The sequence below is a fragment of the Capsaspora owczarzaki genome (assembly GCF_000151315.2).
Source record: "Capsaspora owczarzaki ATCC 30864 unplaced genomic scaffold supercont2.3, whole genome shotgun sequence".
Lineage (NCBI taxonomy): Eukaryota > Filasterea > Ministeriida > Capsasporidae > Capsaspora > Capsaspora owczarzaki.
The window spans coordinates 1,776,445-1,790,886 of NW_011887294.1; the positions used below are offsets into that span (position 1 = coordinate 1,776,445).

Genomic DNA, 14,442 nt, shown 5'->3' on the forward strand with positions numbered 1-14,442 from the left:
GATTTGCTTGGAACTGACATTGTGGAAAAGGACAATTGTGTGATTGGATGAAACAACAAAAACAGCAACAAAGAAAGAGAAACAAGAGACAGTTTCACACAAACTGGCAATGGGGGCCCCCGACGAAAGAGTAAACGACAAAAAAATACAGCAACGAAGAAATGTCAACAACACAATCACTCAGACACAAACCATGTCAGCAGAGAAAGGGAAAAATAAAAGAGCACCAACCTCCTAAAGTCCATGACAGAGGAAGAAAATATAACGAGTGGCTACCCTCGCATCCTGTGAGGCGCGAGAGCTGAAGGAAAAAAGGCAATGCTAGAAGGAAAAAAAAAATCGGAAACACAATCAGACGTAAATCTTGACGCTTGCATCAGCCCCAGAGCTGGCGACGAATGGAAGGGTTGGGTGGAAGAGCACATGGTGCACAGCTTCGTCAAACTTCTTGCGATGTGATGCAATCTCTTGCAGACACGACTTTTTGGCAATGTCCCAGAGACGGAGAGAAGAATCATGACCTGCACAAGGATTGTTGTGTTTCAAAAGGAATCGCGTGAATGTGAGAGATCTCATTTCCAATGCACTGCAAAAAGAGAAAAAAAAACCCCGCAAGCATCCAGCACTGAGATTTACCGCCAGACAGCAAGAAAAGTCCACTATGATCGATCGCAACAGTCGAAACCGAGTCGAGATGTGCAACCATTGAATGAGTACATTGGCCTGTCAAAATTTCAGAAGAACGAGTGAGCGCGATGTGCAGCCTTTGACGACATTTCAACCCGACAAAATGCTTCGACAAAAACACAACAAAACAAACATACCGCCAGTAGCGTCAAAGAATTGAATAGTCTTGTCGTCGTTGGCAGTGATGAGAAGAGGCAGCGTAGGGTGGCTGACCACTTGGTTGATAAAGGAAGGCGATTCGCCTCGCTCAAAGTCAAGCACCTTGTTGCCAGTCGTGTTGTCGTAAGCGACCAGTTTGCCAGAGGCAAACGAAATCGCAAAGCTGGAGAGGGTGGAGTGAATGAACGCAACAGACGTGGGAACGTCGCCCAGCACAATCTTGCGAGCAAGCGGGTTGGCGACGTTCTTAAAGTGCCACAGAATGCACGTCTTGTCGGCAGAGATGGAGGCCAAAATGTCGTGCACGGGATGGACAGACAGCGACCAAACGGCGTCCGTGTGGCCCTTGAACGTATCAATGCTCATGAGCGGGTCAAAGTTGGCGTAGGCAGGCTGCGACAGCGGGTAGAGTCGCCAAACGCGCACGGTGGCATCCAGGCTGCCAGTGAAGAAGATTCCGTCCTTGATCGAGGTGGCAATGCTGGTGACGGCATCGGTGTGGCCTCGGTAAGTGTAGATGGGGTCGAGGTCTGGCGAGTGGGTGGATTTCTTGCTGCCAGAGGGCATGTTCTTAAAGTTCCAGAGCTTGATGGTGCCGTCGTCCGACGCTGACAGGACAGCCGGCTCAGTGTCGTGGAAGGCAATCGAGCGCACAGAGTCAAAGTGCCCGCGGAAGGTGTACTTTGGCTTCCATTGGTGGTGGGAGCCAGACTCGGTGTCAAATCGCTGCTGGTCTCCCTGCTCAGAGTCACCAGCAACCGACAGATCGGCCAACTCTCCGAGGACATCGGCCTCGGTCACAGAGTTGCCACCGCGGTTGGTGTCGTTGTCGTCCGAGGAGCCAAACATGTCCATAATGCTCGATTTGCTCGGGGACTTGGTGGAAGACTTGCCGTGCGAGGCCTTGCGGCTGGTCGGCTTGGTCTTGTCCCAGTGCTTCATGACCTTGGCCAGTTGGTTGGAGTCGTACTTGGTTTCGTTTCCCTCCGGCTCCTCCTCGGACGAGGCGAGCGCAGCAGCGGCAGCCGCCATGGCCGCCTTCGAGACGCCACCAGCACGAGCTTTCGAGCCCTTGCGCGGCATAAAGCTTTGCAAATCAGCCTCGGGCGCGCTGGCAGACGGAGATGATACGACCACCGTCGCCGAGACTGGCGATTTGGCAGGGGACACGGGCGCTTCCGTCGTCGTCGTCGTCGTCGTCGTCGTCGTCGTCGAGCTCTCGCCGGCCTCAATGGCGTCGTCCAGGGAGGCAAACACGTCGTCCACGGCCGATGCCGATGCCGATGCCGATGCTGCGGGGGCTGCGGCCGAGCCGCTCGAGGCAGCGGAGGCTGCTGGAGCTGCTGTGCTGTCGGCACCGGCAGTCTCGTCCTCCGACAAAAAGTCAAAGTCAGCCAAAACCTCGTCCTCTGTGGCGACGGTGGCCTTCTTGCCAACCGTCTCGACGACAATCGGAACCGGCGCTGGGATGGCACCAGCCGAATGTGTTTCCTGACCAGCACTGGCAGCAGCAGCGGCAGCAGCAGGGGCAGCAGCCGGAAGCGCCTTGCGGCTGTTGTGCACCAGAGTCGAGCTCGACAACCGTTTTTTGCGTCTGGAGGGTCTTTCCAGTCGGGCTAGTGCTGTCGTGGCGCAAGAGAAGGCGCATTTGTGGACGGATGGCAGCGTCGCCTTCAGCATCAAACAGTGCTGACGATTCGACCGCTTCAGCCACTGCCTCAGCCTCTGCCTGGATCATCGAGTCCGTCAGACCCATCTCTTGCATGTAGCGACGCAAAATATGGCGGGACTTTTTGGTGGCCGCACGTGTCGACGCGAACGCGGCTGGTCGCAGCTTGGATTCGAGCTTGGCCGCTGCTGTCGACGCCGGTGGCTCGTCATCGGCGAGATTAGGTGGGGGGATGGCCGAGCCGTTGACTTTGCCAGACTTGCCCTCAGACGATGCCAGCAGCGCGAGGTACTTGGCACGCTCCTGCTTGAGCGCATACTCGAGCATTTTAATTCGGCGAACGAGATCCCGCTTGAGGTTGTTTTGTCCACGCCGTTCGCCCTCCAAAAAGCCGATATAGGCCTTCAACTCGGCGCGTTCGCCTTCCCATGATGCCCGATCCCGCTCAAAGCTGCAGCACGGCGAAGGAGGCGTGAGAGAACGAATCAGTGACGAGGAAGCGAAGGTGGAGGCAAAGGCAATGCTGCCCACCACACCACCACACACACTACTACTACTACCACCACCACCAACCATACACATACCTTGACCAGTTCTTTTGGAGAAAATTGAGAATCCCTCGGATGTTGTATCCGTTCATCTGATTCGAAGTGTCGACAGCGGCCGACCAAGCCGCCGAGGCCTCGCCTTCCTGCTGCATTCGTTAAATCGCACTGCGAAACGATTTGACGAGCGAGATCCGAAAAAGAAAAAGCGCGCGCGTTCAGGATGTTGTTGTTGTCTGGGGACTGGCGACAAACAGAAACTCTCAGATCCGGCTCCCGATTTGTTTGTGCTTGTTTTGATTGTTTCGTGAGCTGCGACTTGTATCGATTCGAACCTCAGAGAATCTCGAGAACACAAATCAACGCAAATCTAAAACTGTTCAAGTGCACACAATCAATGCAGGCAACCACAGATAAAGTCAGCATAGAAACAAAATCAGCAGCAGGAAAAAAAAAAAAAAATCTGAAAATTGAAAAAAAAATCGAACTCAAAAAAATTCAAAATTAAAAAAAAAAAAAAAAAGCCTGATGTTGGATGTCGAACAGGCAGGCTGCGCGGATCTCCAAGTTGCTAGAGAATAGTTCATGGAGTGATGCAGAGGAGGTCAAGCTCGATCGCCAACAAAGCCCAAGCAGAGCATGCGAAGGAAAAAGTCAAGTCCACAAAAAAAAAAAAAAAAAAAGCAACCAAAAAGGCGAGATCCCGCCTCTGTTGTTGCTGTGGGTCTGTCCGACGCTTCCCTCACAGACGACCAATCGGACCACAGGACGAGGCTCTCTCCCAACGGGGTGGAGGCAGGCTGGGGAGCGGGTCGGCGATGGACAAAGCCCCCGAAAGCCAATCCAGCGAGAATCGATACAATCTCAATCGAAAATTCAAAACGGTTGTTCAAAGGAAAAAAAAAAAAAAAAAAAACCGAGTTGCGTCGTTGGTAGCGACGAGGCAGTCCGCAACGAGGTCTGAAGGGACGGTCGAGGTGGAGAGCACGACGATGGATGACTGGCGCAACACATGCACTGCGGACTGCCTGGGTGGGTGGGGGCGAGTACGGACGAGCGAAAGAACCACAAACAAAAGAAAAAAAAAAGAAAAAAGAGAAAGCGTTGTTCATGAATGAGGATGGCGACAACAGGCGAAGGGGGAGCTCAACCCAAGCGAGTCGTGCAGATGAGATTGGCGGCAGACGTGCAGACTTGGACGACGGCTTCCGTCCAATCACCACGGTTGGCAGCCAACCATCGGAGACTTGCAGTTGACGACACACTTTCGCTCGCAACTGCTTCTCGCGATGCATTGCTTTCATCCATCCCATCCAGTCAAGCAACCCCTCGTCCTCCTCCTCCTCCTCCTCCTCGGCACACACACACACACACACACAATAGACGATGGCGCGACAGGCTAGAGCGACGCAACTCCAACGGAAGCCCATGTCAAACGAGAAACTGAAAGGGAAAAAAAAAAAAGCACACAAAAAACACAAGAAAAACCGTTCAAAGAAGCGACGTACAAACAGGAAGCACAAAAAGCAAAAGTGAGCTTTGACTTTGGGTGCCTGTTGTCGTTCGTCACTGAAAAGCACCCTACGAAAAACAGACAACAGAAAAAATAACGAGGCAAATTGAGAGTGGGAAGGGTTGGATGATTCAGAGCAAACGAACGGGTTGGAGTTGCCGCAAAATCTTCAATACAAACTGCACTTGCTTCGTTTGTCTCTTTTCCGTTTCTATCTCAGTCGCCTTTTTGTTTTTACAAAGACCACGTCAATCACAACATCAAACATGGTAACGTTGTCTGCTTGTTGTTTCCGATTCAACAGAGCGCAAACTTTTGCTCCTTTGGACTCACAACCGCCCGCTTCCGTGATCTCGATTGCCATTGTGAAATTTGGCAACACACAGGACCCGATGCTCCTTACCCCGCTCCAGCAGTACGATCCCGAGATCTTCGACCTCATCGAGAAGGAGAAGCACCGCCAGTGGCGCGGCCTCGAGCTCATCGCCTCCGAGGTTGGTCCATCAATGCGAATGTGTGCAAATTTGTCGCCGTGACTCTGGTTGTTTTCTCTCTCTCGCTTTCTCGCTCTCTCTTCTTGCACTCGCTGCATGCACCCTCGATGAGAGACAGCGATGGAGAGGGTGAGGAAAGGGGGTAACCACAAGATGTGGTCCTGTGTGTACGCCATGAGGGCCACGAGCACCTTTTCCCTTTGTGCCGGTTTTTGCGCTCGCTCGCCAATGCCAGCAAGCGGAGGCGTCTGTCGCTGCCCTGTGTTGTGTGCTGCTGTTGCTGTTCTGCGATCCCTGCGCTTCAGCTTCAGCTCGAAACATGCCGCACCAAGCAAGCGCAGTCTCGTGAACGCGGGGTGAAACTGGCTATTTTCGCCATGTTCAATGGGTCCACAGCACCAAACCGTTCCTTTTTTTTTTTTTTTTTTTTTTTTTTTCCTTTTCCTTCGAGCTTTCGTTTGCCCTTCTTTTCTCTTGGCTTTTGGCATTGTCATGATGCAACGACCAACGCCGAACAATCTCAAAAACCCAGGTCGAGGATGGAAAAAGCACACCATTTTGGCCTTTTCGGTTTTCGGTCGTAACGTGCATTCAGCCAATCCTCACACTGACACGCGTCTCTCGCCTCTCGCTCTCGGAATCCCGTGTTTTTTTTTTTCTTTTGCTGATCGCTTTGTTTTTTGTTGTTGCTGCTGCGTTGACAGAACTTTACCTCGCAGGCCGTCATGGAGGCCAACGCGTCGTGCCTCACCAACAAGTACTCTGAGGGTATGTGGTTTGTGTACATTGCGGCTTGGGTGTGATGTCTTGTATTGTTTTGTTTTTCCCGTTTTTGTCGTGGCAAGCCAAAAAAACCACATGGACTTGGATTCTCACGTTTTGTTGATCATGTTGACAGGTCTGCCCCACCACCGCTACTATGGCGGCAACGATGTTGTCGACCAGGTCGAGGAGATTTGCCAAAAGCGCGCTCTGGCCGCCTTCCGCCTCGATCCCGCCGTCTGGGGTGTCAACGTCCAGCCTTACTCTGGCAGCACTGCTAACTTTGCCGCTCTGACTGCTCTTCTCAAGCCCCACGATCGCCTGATGGGTCTCGATCTCCCCTCCGGTGGCCAGTACGTTGCTTGTTTTTTGTTTCCCATTTGCTGCAAATTACCTTTTGTTTCTTTTGTTTCAACGACTCTGACTGTGCATGCTTTGTTCTCGTTTCTTTGTTTACCTGCTGCGCAGTCTCACCCACGGCTACCAGACCGCCAAGAAGAAGGTTTCGGCCTCTGCCATCTACTTTGAGTCGATGCCGTACCAACTCGATCCCGTATGTGTACTCAAAGGCTACAATCTTGTTGTTTTGGTGGCTTTCTCTTTGATCCGAGTTTCTTTGGTTGCTCACTTTCAATGTTTTCCAACCTGCCTCGCTTGACTTGAACACAGGCCACGAGCTTGATCGATTACAACCGCCTGGAAGACCACGCCAAGCTGTTCCGCCCCAACCTCCTCATCTGCGGTGGCTCGGCCTACCCTCGCGACTGGGAGTACGCTCGCCTGCGCTCGATCGCCGACCAGCACGGCGCCTATGTCATGTGCGACATGGCACACATCTCTGGCCTCGTTGCCGCCCAGGAGATGAAGGATCCCTTCGAGTTTTGCGACGTCGTCACCACCACCACCCACAAGACTCTGCGCGGCCCCCGCGCTGGTCTCATCTTCTTCCGCAAGTCGCCCCCGCCGCAGGCCAACGGCAGCCCTGCCGCCACCCCCGCCCAGCCCTACGACCTCGAGGCTCGCGTCAACGCCGCCGTCTTCCCTGCCTGCCAGGGTGGCCCGCACAACAACACTATTGCTGCCATCGCCGTTGCGCTCAAGCAGGCCGCCACGCCCGAGTTCCGCACCTACGCCGTCAACGTCCGCAAGAACGCCGCCAAGCTCGCCGACACCCTCAAGGAGCTCGGCTACAAGATTGTCACGGACGGCACCTGCAACCACACCGTCCTCTGGGACTTGCGCCCCAACGGCCTCACTGGCAGCAAGATTGAGAAGCTCTGCGACTACCTCGACATTACCCTGAACAAGAACTCGGTCCAGGGCGACACGTCGGCCCTCTCCCCCGGCGGTGTTCGTCTCGGCTCGTCCGCCCTCACCTCGCGCGGCTTCCTCGAGGCTGATTTCGTCAAGGTCGGCCACTTTTTGGATCGCGCCGTCAAGATTGCCCTCAAGCTCCAAGACAAGGTCGGCAAGAAGCTGGTCGATTTCGAGGCCGAGCTCGCCAAGAAGGACAATGCTGAAATTACTCAACTCCGCCACGAGGTCGAGGCCTTTGCCAAGTCCTTCCCCATGCCCGGCTTTGAGACCAGCACCATGGTGTACAAGCATTAATGGATGGTCTGATGGTCTGGAGAGTGCGTGTTTTTGAGCTTTTTTTGGTGTTGTTCTTTTTGATGCGAAAATCCAATAAATACAGTTATGAAAAAGTGAGAGGCTTGAGCCAAAACAAAAACTGTTGTGGTATGATCATTGCGCTTGACGTGGTAACTTGGTGTCAGACCCAGACCAGACTTGTGTGATGTGTGGTTCAGTACTTTGATTCATTTCCTCGCCTCAGATCCAATTTTCTTTCTTTCAATGCGCTCGTCCAAATTTGCCCTTTGTTTATTCCTTCTTGAATTATCCAAATCTCAGACCAGTCGTTGTTTGTGTGTGACATTGAGGATTCTGTCGGTGTGAAGGATGACTTCGCAGACACAAATCGAGCTGGGTCTGGCGCTCAGCTTCTTTGACCGCGCCTGGCTGCAGGTGCGTTTCAATTCTGGCCATAGAGTCCCCCTTAGAAAACAGCCATTCACTGACCTTGTGAGCCACATACAACAGACGTGGCCGCTGAACGAGCAGACCGTGCTTGAATACTTTTCCAACTCGCCCTTCTACGACCGCACCTGCAACAACCAAGTCATCAAGATGCAACAGCAGGATGCGTCGCATCTCTTGTAAGATTGTGCTGGGAGTGCGCGAGGGATGGGCGGGGTTAGGGTGAGGGGACTGGCACGGTCGTCTTCGCTGCATGGGTGTCATAGAGTTGTAGTCGGCTCGAATCACTGAAATGCTCATGGTTTTTCGCTGTTTCAGAAACATGGTTGGGCTCGAGTACGAGCTCATCCACAAACACGAGCCGGAACTGTTTGTCATCCAGCTGCAGCAGCGAAACAGCCCCACGTCAGTCGATCGCGTGGCCAACTTTTACATTATTAATGGTGTTGTTTATCAAGCTCCAGATCTATACCATGTGGTGAACATGCGATTGGTCAGTGGATTGTTAGGTTTTTGTTTTGCTTTTCCATTTTGTGGTGTTTTTGTTTTTTGTGAAATGCTGCTGCTGTCTTGGACACTGACGGTTGCTGTGTTGCGTTTTGCTGTTTAGGGATCGTATCTGCACAATCTTACTCATGCGTTCAAGGAAGCCGCCAAGTTTGTCAACTTTGCGCCTGCGGTTGGGCACACTTGGAACTTTGCAACCGTCAAAGGTACCCGCCCGCATTTTCGTTCGCAAGATGCCCTTTTTTGTTGTTGCCGTCCCCGTGTTCATGTCATCTTTTCGTCCTTTGTTGTGCCCCACAGATCCAAACGGGGAAAGCACCGCTCCGTCGGTTGTTTCGACGCCGGCACCTGCACCCGCCCCTGCATCAACATCCTCCACAGAGACAGACAAGAAGCCGAATGCGGGCTACCAACAGCCACGCGCTACACGACAGCAGCTGATCAACCACAGAGCGCAGTACAACCAGGTCGACGAGCTCTTGCGCGACTTGATTGCGAAATATCCGCCACCCACAGAGGCCGAGCTGGAGGCTGCTTCTGCGGGTCAGGATGGCAGTGCACCCGTTGAAGCGGCAGCTGCAGCTGCAGCTCCAACAACAGCAGACACGCAGTCATCACCCCAGACCGCAGCAGGAGCGACCGCCGCAAAATCTGCATCCACCACCGCTTCTACCCCCTCCACCAGCACTAAATTGAAGCTGAGTAGCAAAGACGCGACGGTTGGATCAGCTGGTGCTACCAGGAAGCCAGCGACTGCCGCTCTGAGCGACGCTGATGCCAAGCAAGTCAAACGTCCAGCAACTGCTGCCCCAGCTGTGGATAAGAAGGTCAAAAAGCCCAGGATACAGACTTGATTTGATTCCAGAGGATGGAGTATCTTTGATATAAAATGCAGATTATTATGTTCTTGTCGCACTGTTCCCGATGTTAGAAGGTGAGAGATTTGTGTACCAAAGATGACGAGATCTTTTGTTTGTACGCATTCTCTCGCTTCGGCTCAGTCAGCTGCCCCGCATCCATATTCACGTCACAATGATGTTTTTGTCTCTCCTCTGAGAGTTGAGCTGTCTGTTTGTTTTTGGCAAACCCCTGCAGTCCTGTTCCTTTGACTTTTTCAGTTCTTTGCCAGGTAAGGATTTTGACACATTTTTTATTATTATTGAAAACATTGTGCAAATTTTTTATTGTTTAAGGATCTTTGTTGCGCTGGTTGTTTCGCTTTGGGTTTCGATTGTGATCGCGTCCCGTTTGACCACAACACGACACGCGGCACGTCCAAGTGCACGTCGGTCTCCTGACTCAACCACCACCAACGCCATGAACATTGAACAAAAGAAAGAGAAGAAGAAGAAGAAGAAGAAGAAGAAAAAAAAAAAAAAAAAACGAATGGTTCTGCGATTTGGCTTCTTCTCACACTGATCCGCAAGTCAACGACTGCTGCAGCACGTCTTCCTTTTGTGCGCAACCCCGCTCCTTGTTCCCCCAGCTCGAATCCACACTCCGTTGTCCCGTTTTTGCTTGTCTGCTCGGCAGGAGTCCGCGATTTGCTCAAACCGAGTCCAACCAGACTCTTGCATTTCTCTGATGCTCAACCCAAAAAAAAAAAAAAAAAAAAATAACAAGTCAACAACTCGAAATGGAAGTTGAACAAGTGGTGCTTTTTTTTCTTTGGAGATTGGATCTCGATTGCGCTGCCCATTTGGTGCCAATACGACGAACCCCCCCTGGACTTTGCCTGGACTTTGTGCCCGTCGTGTGGAGTGAGTTGGCACCAAGGTTTTCCCCCAATGACGACGCTCAACCGTGCGATTTTGCTTCACCATTCCTTCAAAAATTCTCGTCTCTATGGTTTTTTTTTTTTTTTGGTTTTTGTGATTCTGTTGTTTCGACGTTGATCGGCTCGTCTGTCCGTTGCATTGCGCGCTCCTTCTGCGTCGTACAACAGACAGTGTCGACTTTTGTAACGAAACACGGAACAACGAGATCGCATTGAAAAAAAAAAAACCAGCAGAACCACAAAAAACTTGACCATAAAAATTCGAACCGCAAGAAAAAAAAAAAAACCAAAGAAAGAAGGTTTTGAAAATTCTTTGCTTGTTGTTCGTCTTTTCTTTCGTTTTCAAGTGCTGCTGTTTTGTGATTGCATCCGAGTTTATTACATTCAAAGCTTGGATTTGGCAAAGTCGAAAAAAAAGTGCAGAAACGGGGACGAAAAAACAAAAAAGAAGAGAAATTGCGAAGAAATTTTTACATTGGAATTGCTCACTTTTGGTGCGTTTGCTCTCCACAGTCAGAGACCCCTCAACAACCCTCAACCACCCTCCCCTTCGATCAGAATCATCAACATGGCGGACAAGGCAATCCTCGAAGCGCTCGAGAAGAAGGTGTACGACGCCGAGTCGTACGAAGATCGCTCTGCTGCGCGCGCCGCTTTGAAGGAGTACAAGGCGACCGGCAAGCTGCCAGAAGGCTACGGTGCTGCTGCTGCTGCTGCCGCGCCTGTTCCTGTTGCTGAAGAAGCCCCTGCGCCCAAGAAGCGTGAAGAAGAGCCCAAGAAGCGTGAAGAAGAGCCCAAGAAACGCGAGGAAGAGCCCAAGAAACGCGAGGAAGAGCCCAAGAAGCACGTTGAAGAGCCCAAGAAACGCGAAGAAGAGCCTGCCAGTGACGACAACACACCCAAGGCGCTCAAGGTCAAGACGCGCGATGCATCATCCGTCTTCACCCAACAATCCACCAGCAGCAAGACTGCCCCGAAGGGCGCAGACCGACCCGTCAGCGTTGGCAAGTTGAGCTCGCCATGGCTGGCCGGCAAGGCTGAGGAGAAGCCTGCTGCCAAGCCCGAGCGCGAAGTCAAGACTTCCAAGGCCGCCAAGCAGGAGGAAGAGCCGACTGCTGCTGCCAAGGAGGAAGAAAAGCAGGCCGAGCCGCCAAAGAGGGCGTCCAAGGCTGAGCCCGAGGAAGAGGTGGTGTCTGTGCCCAAGCGGAAGGTCGTGGAGGAAGTCAAGCACGAAGAGGTCGTGTCTGTGCCCAAGCGAAAGGCCGTCGAGGAAGTCAAGAAGGAAGAGCCTGCTCCCAAGGCGGCGGAGCCCGAGCCTGCGGCTGAAGCAGAGGACGGCGATCTCGCGGCCACCGAGGCGCGCATTGCCGCGCTGGAAGACGTGCTTGCCAAGTCGGACTCGTACGAGGAGCGATCGGCGGCGCGTGTCGAGCTGCGTGCGCTCCGCAAGCGCGTCGAGGAGGCCAAGGCAGCCGCTGCCAAGCCCACCGGCAGCACACGAAAGACCACCGCTGCTCCCAGCAGCACTACCGCATCGCCTGCTGCATCCAAAGTCAAGTCCACCGCGTCCACAACTTCCTCGTCCCCTGCCGCAGCCTTGGCACGCCGTCCGTCGGAGGTCGAGGACATTCCCCCGCCCAGCCCCTCCAAGACTGACAGCGGCCGCTCGCGACCCAGCTCCATGTTTGTCTCGCCTGCCAAGTCGTCCGTCTCGACGGGCTCTGGCACCTTTGAGCGCCCCAAGCTTCGCGCTGGCAAATCCACTGAAAACTTGAGCGACTCACCGGCCGCTCCTGCCGCCACCCCTGCTGGCGCCTTCGAGCGACCCCAGCTTCGCAAGTCCACTGAAAACCTCAGCGACACCCCTGCGAAAGAGACTGCCAAGGCTGAGCCTGCCTTTGGTCAGTTTGCCCTCCGCAAGTCCGCAGCAGCAGCACCAACCGCCAAGGAGGCTTCGTCGGAGAGCAGCACCCCCGCATTCGGCTCCGTGTCGTTGAAGTCGCGCTCGAGCGTGATTGCTCCCAGCAGCAGCAGCAGCACGTCCTCTTCTGGCTCGGCCTTGTATGACACTGCCAAGCTCCGCCGCACCGAGTCCAAGAGCGAGAAGGTCGACGCCGTGGTGGAGGAGCCCGAGTCGCCCAAGCTTCGCAAGACCGAGTCGCGTTCGACCACATCGTCGCCCGCCACCTCGGTTGCCCCTTCGCCAGCAACCTCCATCAACTCGTCGAGCGGTGCCATTTCCTTTGGCAAGACCACCAACGACGACCACAAGAAGGGCAACCTCGAGTACATTAACAAGTACCTGGCTCGCGACGGTGCTGCTCGCAAGCACCTGCCCATCACTGCCGGCAAATCGTTCCAGACTGCCTTTGCTGATGGCACGCTGCTGTGCCGCATTGTCAACCAGGCCGTCCCCGACACGGTCGACACTCGTGCCATCAACACGTCCACCGCGGACGACAAGATTGCCGAGAACTTTACCCTTGCGTACAACTCTGCCAAGGGCGTCGGCTGCTCCCTCTCCAAGACCTCCCCCGAGGAGCTCCAGAAGGGCAGCGAGGCCGCCATCGACCTGTTCATTGGACAGCTCGTCAAGGTCGGCGCCATGCGTCGCGTCAAGATTGAGTATGTCGACGAGAGCAAGGGCATGCGCAAGCGCTGCGTGGCGTGCGACGAAAAGCCCCGCTCCCAATACGGCAGCAAGGGTGACTTTGTCTTTTGCGGCGATTGCTTGGCTCTTCCGAACGTGCAGCTGGCCATTCACGGCATTGCCGTTGGCGCCACCGTGCTCGGCGCGCTTGGCCCGCTGTTTGGCGCCACTGGCCCTTCTGCCACCTCCGGCCCGGCCACCATCGGCACGGCTGTCCGCTCCGACTCTGCCTCCGTGCAGCAGGCTGGCGCAGAGAACAAGCGTGCGTCCACCCTCAAGGTGGAAGATGGCGCAGAGAACAAGCGCTCGTCCATCATCAAGCAAGATGAGAACAAGCGCTCGTCCATTATCAAGCAAGACGAGACTCCCGCGCCTTCGTCGCCTGTCGCCACCAGCAAGCGTTCCTCCGTGCTCAAGCAGGAGGAGTCGAGCTCGCCCGTCTCGAGCAAGCGCAGCAGCTTGGTGAAGGAGGAGTCAACGGAGGCACCTGCGTCACCCAAGCTCGCTTCCGAGCCTTCCAAGTTCTCGTCTGCAACAAAGGCGGCCGAGCCCAAGGCCGAGCCCAAGGCCGAGCCCAAGGTGTTTGCACCCAAGGTGGTCGAGAAGCTTCCCGAGCCAAAGAAGGAAACGGTCGCCCCTGCGACGGCCCCCGCCACTCCTGCCGATGAGGACCCGACCGCCAAGTACACTGATGTTGCCTCGGTGGAGGCGCGCATTGCCCAGCTTGACGACCTTTCGCTTCTTTCGTACGAAGAGCGCACCGTGGCCCGCAAGGAGCTGCGCGAGCTCAAGAAGAAGCTCGAGACCCTTCGTGCTGCGTCCCCCGTCGCCAAGCTGTCGCCTGCCCACGCCTTGGCCGCCAAGAACACGACTTCGTCGAGCCGATCGGCCTCGCCTGCCGTTGGCACCCCTACGCCCCCGGATTCTCCTTCCGTCGAGCGCTCTGGCACGCCGACCAAGCGCGCCTCGCGCTCGGGCAAGGATGCCATGCTCGAGTGGTGCCAGTTCTGCTGCAAGGAGGATGGCGTCGATGTCAAGGACTTTAGCGAGTCCTGGAGCGACGGTCTGGCCTTCTTGGCGCTGATTCACTTTTTCGCCCCCGACCAGATTCCGTTTAGCGAGCTCAAGGCTGCTGGCGACCGTCGTCGCAACTTTACCGTTGCCTTCGAGGTTGCACAATCCCTCGGCGTCGAGCCATTCCTGGATGTCGAAGACATGGTTGCCATGCGCCGTCCGGACGCCCAGAGCATCATGACCTACATTTCCGAAATTCGCAAGGCTGTTGTTTAACGAGCTGGGGCTTTACCTGAACCCTTTCTCTCTCCCCCCCTTTTTCGCTTTGTCCTTGCTTTTGCTTTTGCAAATTTCAGTTGTGTGTGTTTTGTGTTTCGTTTTGTTTTCTCCCGTGTAAAAAAAAAAAAAACCACCTTCTATGTTTTCCCATCTCTTTTTTCCATTCCTGGTCACCGATCAATATCTCCAAAAAACAAAAAGCAGTCCTTTGTACCCAATTTTCTGAGAAAATAAATGGCTGCGGCGGTTTGCGTTCGCGGGCTTGCTGCTCGGCTGTCATCGTCTGTTCCCGCCGTTCTCCCGCGGCTGCTCTCCTCATCCGCCTCATCGTCATCCACGCTGCTCC

General features: G+C 54.3%; 4 protein-coding genes across 4 annotated transcripts; 3 read left to right on the forward strand and 1 right to left on the reverse strand.

The window, feature by feature from the left end:
- Nucleotides 1-351: 351 nt before the first annotated feature.
- Nucleotides 352-3,215, reverse strand: CAOG_02548 (strn-prov protein; the record flags this gene model as incomplete). The annotated part of the gene is made up of 5 exons (XM_004349248.2): nt 352-521; nt 637-723; nt 825-2,440; nt 2,541-2,966; nt 3,100-3,215. The coding sequence occupies 5 exons, from the start codon at nt 3,213-3,215 to the stop codon at nt 352-354; spliced, it is 2,415 nt and encodes an 804-aa protein (XP_004349298.2).
- A 1,573-nt stretch (nt 3,216-4,788) lies between these two features.
- Nucleotides 4,789-7,541, forward strand: CAOG_02549 (glycine hydroxymethyltransferase). Its single transcript, XM_004349249.2, has 6 exons — nt 4,789-4,842; nt 4,960-5,067; nt 5,772-5,835; nt 5,966-6,182; nt 6,298-6,382; nt 6,499-7,541. The coding sequence occupies exons 1-6, from the start codon at nt 4,840-4,842 to the stop codon at nt 7,438-7,440; spliced, it is 1,419 nt and encodes a 472-aa protein (XP_004349299.2). The 5' UTR covers nt 4,789-4,839; the 3' UTR covers nt 7,441-7,541.
- A 218-nt stretch (nt 7,542-7,759) lies between these two features.
- On the forward strand, nt 7,760-9,371 carry CAOG_02550 (hypothetical protein). Its single transcript, XM_004349250.2, has 5 exons — nt 7,760-7,857; nt 7,933-8,048; nt 8,188-8,362; nt 8,480-8,582; nt 8,677-9,371. The coding sequence occupies exons 1-5, from the start codon at nt 7,792-7,794 to the stop codon at nt 9,228-9,230; spliced, it is 1,014 nt and encodes a 337-aa protein (XP_004349300.1). The 5' UTR covers nt 7,760-7,791; the 3' UTR covers nt 9,231-9,371.
- Nucleotides 9,372-10,721: 1,350 nt separating this feature from the next.
- CAOG_02551 (hypothetical protein) lies at nt 10,722-14,093 on the forward strand (the record flags this gene model as incomplete). Its single annotated transcript, XM_004349251.2, has 1 exon — nt 10,722-14,093. One exon carries the CDS (start codon nt 10,722-10,724, stop codon nt 14,091-14,093), a length of 3,372 nt encoding a protein of 1,123 aa, XP_004349301.2.
- Nucleotides 14,094-14,442: the final 349 nt, after the last annotated feature.

Bases quoted from the DNA above. Each gene is read 5' to 3' on its own strand.
- CAOG_02550 (XM_004349250.2), top strand. From the start codon at position 7,792: ATGACTTCGCAGACACAAATCGAGCTGGGTCTGGCGCTCAGCTTCTTT. The intron at 8,363-8,479 runs GTCAGTGGATTG...TTTGCTGTTTAG, and splicing joins ATGTGGTGAACATGCGATTG to GGATCGTATCTGCACAATCT. The intron at 8,583-8,676 runs GTACCCGCCCGC...TGTGCCCCACAG, and splicing joins GAACTTTGCAACCGTCAAAG to ATCCAAACGGGGAAAGCACC.
- CAOG_02549 (XM_004349249.2), top strand. The intron at 5,068-5,771 runs GTTGGTCCATCA...CTGCGTTGACAG, and splicing joins TCGAGCTCATCGCCTCCGAG to AACTTTACCTCGCAGGCCGT. The intron at 6,383-6,498 runs GTATGTGTACTC...ACTTGAACACAG, and splicing joins TGCCGTACCAACTCGATCCC to GCCACGAGCTTGATCGATTA.